Source organism: Etheostoma cragini, chromosome 6 (assembly GCF_013103735.1).
Source record: "Etheostoma cragini isolate CJK2018 chromosome 6, CSU_Ecrag_1.0, whole genome shotgun sequence".
In the NCBI taxonomy this organism is placed as follows: domain Eukaryota; kingdom Metazoa; phylum Chordata; class Actinopteri; order Perciformes; family Percidae; genus Etheostoma; species Etheostoma cragini.
Window position 1 is genome coordinate 19,995,600 of NC_048412.1, and position 9,312 is coordinate 20,004,911.

Sequence of the window (9,312 nt, forward strand, 5' to 3'; positions counted from 1 at the left end):
GTGTGTGTGTGTGTGTGTGTGTGTGTGTGTGTGTGTGTGTGTGTGTGTGTCTGTATATGTGTATATGTGTGTGTGTTTATATATGTGTATATGTGTGTGTGTATGTGTGTGTGTATGTATGTATGTTTATTTATATATAATATGTATGTATGTATGCATGTATATATGTATATACGGTGAGGAAAATAAGTATTTGAACACCCTGCTATTTTGCAAGTTCTCCCACTTAGAAATCATGGAGGGGTCTAAAATTGTCATTGTAGGTGCATGTCCACTGTGAGAGACATAATCTAAAAAAGCCCAGAAACCTGACTGATCTAGAGTAAGATCTGTGTGGAGGAGTGGGCCAAAATCCCTTCTGCAGTGTGTGCAAACCTGGTGAAAAACTTCAGGAAACGTTTGACCTCTGGAATTGCAAACAAAGGCTACTGTACCAAATACTAACATTGATTTTCTCAGGTGTTCAAACACTTATTTGCAGCTGTATCATACAAATAAATAGTTAAAAAAATCATACATTGTGATTTCTGGACTTTTTTTTTTAGATTATGTCTATCACAGTGGACATGCATCTACAATGACAATTTCAGACCCCTCCATGATTTCTAAGTGGTAGAATTTGCAAAATAGCAGGGTGTTCAAATACTTAGTTTCCTCACCGTATATATGTAGATGTTGAATCTAAAATGTGTATTTGTCTTGATCTTCTATTTAGTGTGCCAAGTGCAAAGACTCCTTTAATGGCACACCGGTGAATGGGCGTCAGTGCTATCGTCAGTTCAACGTTGACACAGAATGCTGCTTTGACCCCACATCCCAGGCCAACTGCTTCCATGATCCCACCATTCGCAACCTGCCCAAGGGGCGCACTGTGTTTTTCTCTGCACAGCCAAAGTTCACCAATGTAGACATTCGAGTCACCATTGATGTTACCTTTGGTGAGGTGGAAGTGTATGTGTCCAACTCTCATGACATCTTCATTGTGGATGTAGACCGTAACACAGGGATTCACACCATCAAGATTGAGGATGAAGCAGTAACTCGGGGGACAACAACAGGTATAGATAAAGATTCACCTCCGTCCCCTATAAAGGTGCTTGCCAATGCCTCATCCAGTCTCGGGGGTCCTGTGCTCTCCCCCAACCCCCTGCAGCTGCAAGCAAAACCCTTAGGGGCAGAGAGAGAAATTACGGAGGAGCGGGCTGAAGGACTCATCACCTACATCACTGTTTTGAAACAACAGACAGTGCTGATTGTCCGTGGTGTTCGAGATCGTGTGGTCATCACCTTCCCACATGAGGTGCACTCTCTGAAATCCAGCCGCTTCTACATTGCTCTGAGAGGTGTGGGAACTGCCGAGAGACAGGGAGAGTCCCAGGGCCTGCTGTTTCTGCGACAGGACCAAGCCCACATTGATCTTTTTGTCTTCTTCTCAGTTTTCTTCTCCTGCTTTTTCCTCTTCCTGTCGGTCTGCGTCCTCCTATGGAAGGTTAAGCAGTTTCTGGACTTCCGTCGGGAGCAACGTCGCCACATTCAGGAGATGACCAAAATGGCGTCAAGGCCCTTTGCTAAACTCACCATATACCTTGAGCCGGAAGAGCCTCAGCTCATCTACCTGCCTTCAGCTGGTGGAGGGGTGGGGGGCAGCACTGTATCGCTTGCTCATGCCCGCACAAGCAAGTTAGGAGGAGTGGTGGTGGGCCAGAGGAGCAGGGCAGGAGCTGTCGCCTACAAACATGACCCAGGCTCTGGACCCACAGCCCACCATCACCTCACCCTGGGTGGAGGGGGCAACGGTAGCCAGCACCTGCCGCTGCACTACTTGAACACCCACCACTATACCAGCACCACATCTGGCACCCCGGCCTCACATCATCACCACCCATCAACATACAGCGGCTACCAGCACTTTTGCCGCTCCGACCCCTTCCTCTCTCAGCTCATGGGCTTTTCTTATTCCACCTTTAAGGTAGGACCCATCACTCTAGAGCCAACAGATGACGGCATGGCTGGGGTGGCCACCGTCCTCTTCCAGTTGCCCGGGGGTGTCTTAGCTCCAAATCGTGCCTGTCTGGGCTCTGCACTGGTTACTTTGCGTCAGAACCTGCAAGAATACTGTGGCCATGGTAATGGAGGAGGGCACCCAGGGGCGGGTGCAGGTCGCAAGGGGCTGCTAGGGCATCAACACCTGACCACTATGGCTATGTAGGGAAGAAACAATAGAATTTCAAAAGGACATGGGATAAGTCAGTGAAGTGCTTGATATTTGATGAATTAATTTTCTGAAAGGTGCAAGACAAAAACAATGTCCAAAATAAAGAGTTATGACAATGTCAGTTAACATGGGCATTTTGAACAGAGTTGTACATACACTGTATAATTAATAATTAAGTGTATTTTATTGTATTATGTTTTGCTATACTGTAATTCAGTGCTTCATATGACCAAGTGAGCTGTGCGCGAATGCAGTACAACTGCTATACGTATCAACAAAACTATGTTGCATCCTGTCTGTGATCACTAAAGAGGTATGAGCACACTCAACAGTCAGTCTCATACAAAGACTGAAGCTGGACTGTTGCCAAAATTCTTCTCATTGACCAACAGAGGTTTTTTTAAAAATACAGCCGCTCTCTTTGGAACCAACATGTGCTTTATGCCCCAAAAAGTGACAATCAAAAATTGCTTAACACTTAAATTGGTTCAGCATAATGTGCAAGATGTGGATTGTCAGCGCATGTGAAAAAGTCAGCGTTGCTTGTGAGATTTCTTTTTTTTTATATCATAGTCAATGAGTGATTTATAATTGTAACTCAGTATATGGCAGGCTTCTAAGCTACATGTTTCTGTTAAACAGACTCCTGAGTATGCATTTGCATATTCATTCACCTGTTACACTTTTATTTGTTTTTTTGCTCATCTGCCTTCACTTCTTGCCTTGTGTGTGAGTCGACTGGCTTACACTTAAAAACATCCTTTTTGTTTCATGAGTTGTTTTTGTAAAAAAAAAAGGATAATGTTTTGAATATTAGTCTTTGGTCCTGATGCTATGATAATTTAACCAAATTAGTCCATAAAATGAAGAAATTATGTGTCCATTTGAAACATTTCATTACATTTTGTTGAATGATTTTAATTTGATAAAATGTATGTTGGTGTTTGGCTAGTTTTTGCTGGACTGCTTCTTTCAGACAACTTGTCTGCTTAGGTGATTGTATTAGCCAATTATAGCTAGAATTTTTATATATATATATATATATATATATATATATATATATATATATATATATATATATATATATATATATATAATATAAAAAATTGGATGCAAAAAAAATACAGTATGGTTGGAAAATGTTACTCTACTGAAATTACAGTGATAATGGAAAGAGTTCTCCTGGTGAGATATTTTGAGAACACTTGACACCATTTTTATTTTCAGTAAGACTGAATTACTTGTTCACGGGTTGGTGTTGACGTTATTATCCTTTGTTTTCTCTCTGTTTTCCTTTTTGCACTACATGGAGGCAATGAGCCCCATTACTTCATTACATGAAACACTAAGAGGGAATGTCAGCCAGCCTCAGATGGCACACAGCGTCACGCATGATCTCAGAATGATGCTACTTGCTTTTTATCGAACGAACAAAATAAACTGAATAATGGCAGCATAGTTAAGCAAACTAAAGCTCAAATAAATACTGTCACTATTTATAACAGCAATCCACAAGGAAGTGTTACTATTGTTTTTTTGTCTTGTGTCTTTGTGTGTTCTTTTTTTAAACATATTTTTGTACATAACTTCTGTTGTTTTTGTTTTTGAAGAAGGGAACAGTGTTGTACAGAAGAATGTGTCAAGATTTTTGGTCTGGAGTCGGCTGAAATAAAGTCTGATGAACGGGATTGTGAGTGTGTTTTGTACAGAAGGAATGAAACATGCAATGAGTATTAATACTATTTCTTGATTAAAAAATGAAAATTAGGACATGAGACCTCGAAAATAAAAATGTTAATACAAAGTATGCTGCATAACTTCAATATTTCATTTTTGGAAAATATAAAAAGAAATTAAAAAAAAAAAAAAGCCTCAGTGGATTTTTATGTTACGTTTGTCTGTCTTATTGGTAAATACGTTTAAATAAGTCAGAGGTGTGTATGTGGAATTTGCCAGTTACAGTTTACAGTTACAGTCCCTGTCATTCCCCGATGTAACTCGAGTGCAGATTTGAGTTGCGCATTTCTTTAACTGTCTATTGTCATACCCGATGAGAGTCGAGCCAGACCGGCTCTGGGCGAGTGCAGATGTGAGTTGCGCATGCTCAGATTTAAACGATATACGGCATAACGTGTCGTACTGAAATTTGTGAATCCCATGAATTAATAAACATTTCTCATTACGAACAATAAGAGAAGATATAAATCATTTCAAAAACGTTTTAGCTATCTATGACTGTTTGATTGCTAACGCTAGCTCAAAACACCATTCAAGTGACAGCCTTTGTTGTGTTTGATTGCTAGCTTGTAGCTAAGCTAACAGTCATTTCAAAAACGCTTTAGCTATCTGATTATTTGATTGCCAACGTTAAGTCAAAACGCCGCTCAACTGACAATCTTGTTGTGTTTGATTGCTAGCTTGTGCAGTGTACCAGCTTTGTTAAGTAGGTCCATTTTAACTGTATTAGCATTACAGAAATGTCTTGTTAGCATCTTGTATGCTACTTTTCGCAAAGTGATGCATGCGCAACTCACATCTTCACACGTCCCAAAGTGACGCATGCGCAACTCAAATCTGCCCTCGACTTAATCGTTGATATTTAAAGAAACGACTTAACATAGGGAGTGACAGTCCCCACACTGGTGAGCAGTTACAGTTACATTAATTAGCTTATGTCTTTGAAGTAAGAGGTTTAGCTTCTCAAGCTCATCTCTCAAGTACTTTTTAAACAAATATGTATTTTTTAAAGTTCTCAATTCAGCTATACCAAATAGAATAAAAGCATATTAGTCAATCGATTCTTTGCTATTTAGTTGATGTCACTTTAATTAACGCTACACTGTAACCGGATGTAAGCTGGACATCACTGATCTGGCCTGGCCAGAACGAGGAAGTGAGTGGTACTCTTCCTGTGTGCACTACAGACCGATGTAGCCAGTTAGCTTAACTATTTAAAAGGAGCTTTGGCTAAATTGCGTAATTTTCAACGGTAAGTCTTTTCTTTATAGCACACAAAAGCGGATTGAGACTAACCGCTGAATAGCTACAAGAAAACGGAAGTAAATAATCCTCAGTGCTAGCGCTGCTGCTAGGCTAATGTTGCCGTTATTGTAGCTTGGCGATGATGCTGACGCTTGAAGTTTTCTTTATTGTATTGCTTGCATTGACTTGAATGTAGCTGCCTTTGCTTTTCAAGATATTTACCTCAACAATGTGCTCCTCTGGTTCGCAGCACACTAACGAGACGAAATCCTTATGGTGTCAACATGAAGATTAAATCTGCCAAGGAGTCTTTGCTAAGCAAAGTAAAGAGAGGAGGGAAACAACACGATGTGGTCAGTGTTAAAACTGAATCTGAATCAGAGCTGCAGAGTGAAGTAGAGGAGGTGTACATTAACAGAGCTGCTCTTAACATCCAAATCAAGGAGGAACCATATTCACAGGAGATTAGTGAAGGCAACAATGTAGACTCCTCAAGTCATTTAGACAGTAAGCCTGAGACTGTGGCATCCAGGTCAGATGTTCACCATCAACAGGGACCCATAAAGGACGAGTGGGACTCTGACCCTCACCCAGAATATGATTTGGCTGAAACTGATGTCAAGGAGGAGTCCAAGTTGTGGATTAAAGAAGAGCGAGACAGTGAGCAGGTGGCATCGGGCAACATCCAAGAAGAAAATGGAGAAAAGGTCTGCACAGGTAGGAACAAGTAGTTTGTAAAAAACATACAATCCCTGGGTATTTTTTTGCCTTTTTGTGTTTTTAGTAAGTGTTCTTATTGGTTTCCCTAAAACAATGGCAATGCTTTAGATATCTGTAGACATTTTTCAGCTTATAAAGCATATTTAGTGTTTTTTCCATTAGCTGTTTTGCACTTGCATTTGTATTTACCTTCTGACTTATGTCATCTGATCTCAGTGTCTCAGACAGTGTGGTGGAAATAGTTTGAATATCGTCGCGATAAGAGTATTTTTGTAACTTCAAACCACTATATTTCAGATTGTCTGTAAAACAGGCAAGTGTAAAATCATCATCCCCTTTTATTAATTGTGTGTGTGTGTGTGTGTCTCTTCCTCTCCTGCTTAGAGTCACCATCTGATGTTTATCCATGTCCTCACTGCACTATCTCATTTACTGACTTGGACTTTTTGGAGAAACATGTCAAATGGGTCCATCAGAAACAGTATCTTGCCAAGCTGAAAAATTGCCTCTCAAGCCGCACACTTAACCTCATCCCTAAACACACGTGCACAGTCTGCAGCAGCACCTTTAAATCTAAAGTACACCTTAGGGTCCATGTACGTGAAGCCCACCCTTCTGCCCCTCCCCGAAGGCTTTACCCCTGTCCAACCTGTGCACGCAGCTTCCAGTACCTGAAGAATCTGAAGAATCACTGTCAGCGTTGGCACACCATGTCTGTAGTTACCAGAGGAGGGCATCTCAGCTGCGCTGACTGTGGGAAGAGTTTCAAAGCTACCTGGGGTCAAGGGCCTCATTTGTGTCATGAACCGCATAACACAGAATCAGAGGATAAGCCAATCTGTCTGGACATTGGTGTGCAGTGTCCAGAATGTGGCAAGAAGATGGGCACACCTCAAAGCCTGGAGGATCACATGCGCACCCACACAGGTGACCGACCGTTTGTTTGCAAGGATTGTGGCAGAAGATTCGTGGAGCGCAGCGGTTGGAGACAGCATATGAAAATACACACAGGGGAGAAGACGTACAAATGTCAGGTGTGCGAGAAGGCCTTTTTAAGATCCCACCACCTCAAGTGCCACTTAACCACACACTCCAGCAAGAAGGAATATTCTTGCTCTGAATGTGGAAAGGAGTTTGGATTCAAGGCAAGCCTGGATCTCCACGTGAGAACGCACTCCAGTGAGAAACCCTTCCACTGCACTGTGTGCGGGAAGAACTTTAACACAAAGCGAAACCTCAGGGTTCACACCAAACTCCACACCAATGAAAAAGCTCACCAGTGTGGGGACTGTGGCCTGAAGATCGGAGATCTCGGGGCTTTGAAAATACATCTTCGCACACACACTGGAGAAAGGCCTTACCACTGCACAGTCTGCGGCAATAGGTTTATTCGCCTTGCACATCTGCAAAACCACCAACGCACCCACACTGGTGAGAGACCCTACAAATGCACTGAATGCGACAAGAGTTTCACCCAGTCCGGTGACCTGGTGAAGCATAAGAGGATACACTCTGGGGAAAAGCCCTTTGAATGCCCAGACTGCCACAATCGTTACACTTCCTCTGGAGATCTTGGCAAGCACAGGAGGAGTCACACTAACTTGCGTCCCTACACGTGTCAAGAATGTGAAAAGAGCTTTCGCTTGTCAGGCCATTTGAAAACTCACATGTTAACTCACACGGGGGAGAAGCCTTTTTCCTGCCCCAACTGCCTCCGCCGGTTTGCTCGCTCGCACCATCTCTCTGGGCATGTGGCTAAATGTCGCTGAGGTCTTTAATGAGAGGACTGTAAATAGCCATGTTGATCTCAAGTGGAAACTATGGGAGCTGTATAGAGCGTTGTGCTAGGTTTTTCAATGAAGGGGTAAAAATCAAAACTCATCTGTATACAAATATTTATTTGAACTTTCTGTAACCCTCTTGACTCAGATGACTATTTTAACTTATTGTGAAAAGTGAATTGAACACATGGCATTAGTCATGTTTGTTATTGCATGGAACATGGGGTAGTGTATTTATTAAAGCACTATCCCAGGCATTGTATCATTTTTGTGTGCAGAGTAGGTCTCTATAATTTAGGTTTTAGGATAGAGGCAGTGCTCGGTGGGACATGCACATAATGGATTGTTTCTTTTTCCACTGATCATTAGGGTTGGTTACCGAAACCTGGTTCCAATATGGTTTGGTTCCTCATTTCGGTTCCACTTAATGTGTTGAAAAATATCAAACTTTCTCTGTAGTCTACCGTTAGCTAGCTACCATAAAAGTAGGCTACTTTTAAAATGCCATATTTTCCCTTTAGGCTCACCAAAACGGACGTAAAAAGCATATTAACCATTCACTGGATTGCTAGTAAACCTGTATATGTAAGAATTGGTTTAGGAATTGTTTTGAAAGTACAGGTTCGCCATTGGAATTGAAAATTCAAACCTACAAATCAGTGCTGTATATCTGTAAAAATAAATAAATTATTATTTGATGAATGCATAAACTGTTTGTTTGTTTTGATACTGTGTCTGTGTGTCAGGAGAGGCCAAATGTGTTAAATGCCCACAATGAGGATTGCCATATTTCACCAGAAACTGAAAACTAGAGAAATGGCTTGTAGAAATGCTATTTAAAAAAAACAAAAAAACATTTTGCTTGGAAACGGTGAAGAGTAAAACTTTGAAATGGAGACTGGTGAAAAGAGCTGTTTGAGGATTTATTTAGTCAACCTCTGCTTCATGAAACACTCATAATATGATGAATTGTGGATTTTTAGCAAGGAGAATTGAGGCAGGAGAATTGGTTGTTGATAGTTAATGCAAGGCACGGAATTCCATTCTCTCGTAGCCTTAACATATGAGCTCCGCCCGCGAGGGCCACGCGGTTTTAAAAACTTTCCTAACATTATTTTAAACTGGCAGAGCACGCACGTGAAATTTACTATATGCGCATTCATTTAGGTGTTTAATATGTTGCCACGAAGTCAGTCAACACAGTCCACCATTCGTCAAATTGTCTTAAAACAAATGAGTGTTATGTTCAGACACGTTTTAACATGTATAACTTCACAGGCACACGCGACTGGACCATAGCAACTGGTTGGAACTGAAATGAAGCTCATAACGTTACTTGGGCTAAAAGGCTGATGCAGTGCCAACACTACCTTACGTAGCTAGCTGACAACAAAACTAGCTTAGCCCTGTCATACCATATTGACAAGCTGAACATGGTCGTCTCTTCTGGGGCCAAGTTTTAAATTAAATCTAAAAGTGAAGACACGCCGAATGAATGACGCCTTCACGCTGCATGAAGCACCCGATTCAAGGACCGCCAAAACATGGTTCGTAAGTAAGTTTTAGTTTTTTCATATCCTTCGCAAATTGTACAGTTGACAAGTTGTTGGTTTC

General features: G+C 41.4%; 2 protein-coding genes across 2 annotated transcripts in view; both read left to right on the forward strand.

The window, feature by feature from the left end:
• megf8 (multiple EGF-like-domains 8) overlaps positions 1-2,209 on the forward strand; it is an 18,414-nt gene extending 16,205 nt beyond the window's left edge. Inside the window, exon 44 of the mRNA XM_034873206.1 lies at positions 716-2,209. Within this exon, the coding sequence (XP_034729097.1) occupies positions 716-2,209 (1,494 nt within the window). The remainder of the gene's footprint in view (positions 1-715) is intronic.
• A 2,774-nt stretch (positions 2,210-4,983) lies between these two features.
• Positions 4,984-8,358, forward strand: LOC117945627 (gastrula zinc finger protein XlCGF57.1). Its single transcript, XM_034873233.1, has 3 exons — positions 4,984-5,204; positions 5,448-5,914; positions 6,302-8,358. Exons 2-3 carry the CDS (start codon positions 5,482-5,484, stop codon positions 7,684-7,686), a joined length of 1,818 nt encoding a protein of 605 aa, XP_034729124.1. The 5' UTR covers positions 4,984-5,204; positions 5,448-5,481; the 3' UTR covers positions 7,687-8,358.
• The last annotated feature ends 954 nt before the right edge of the window (positions 8,359-9,312 follow it).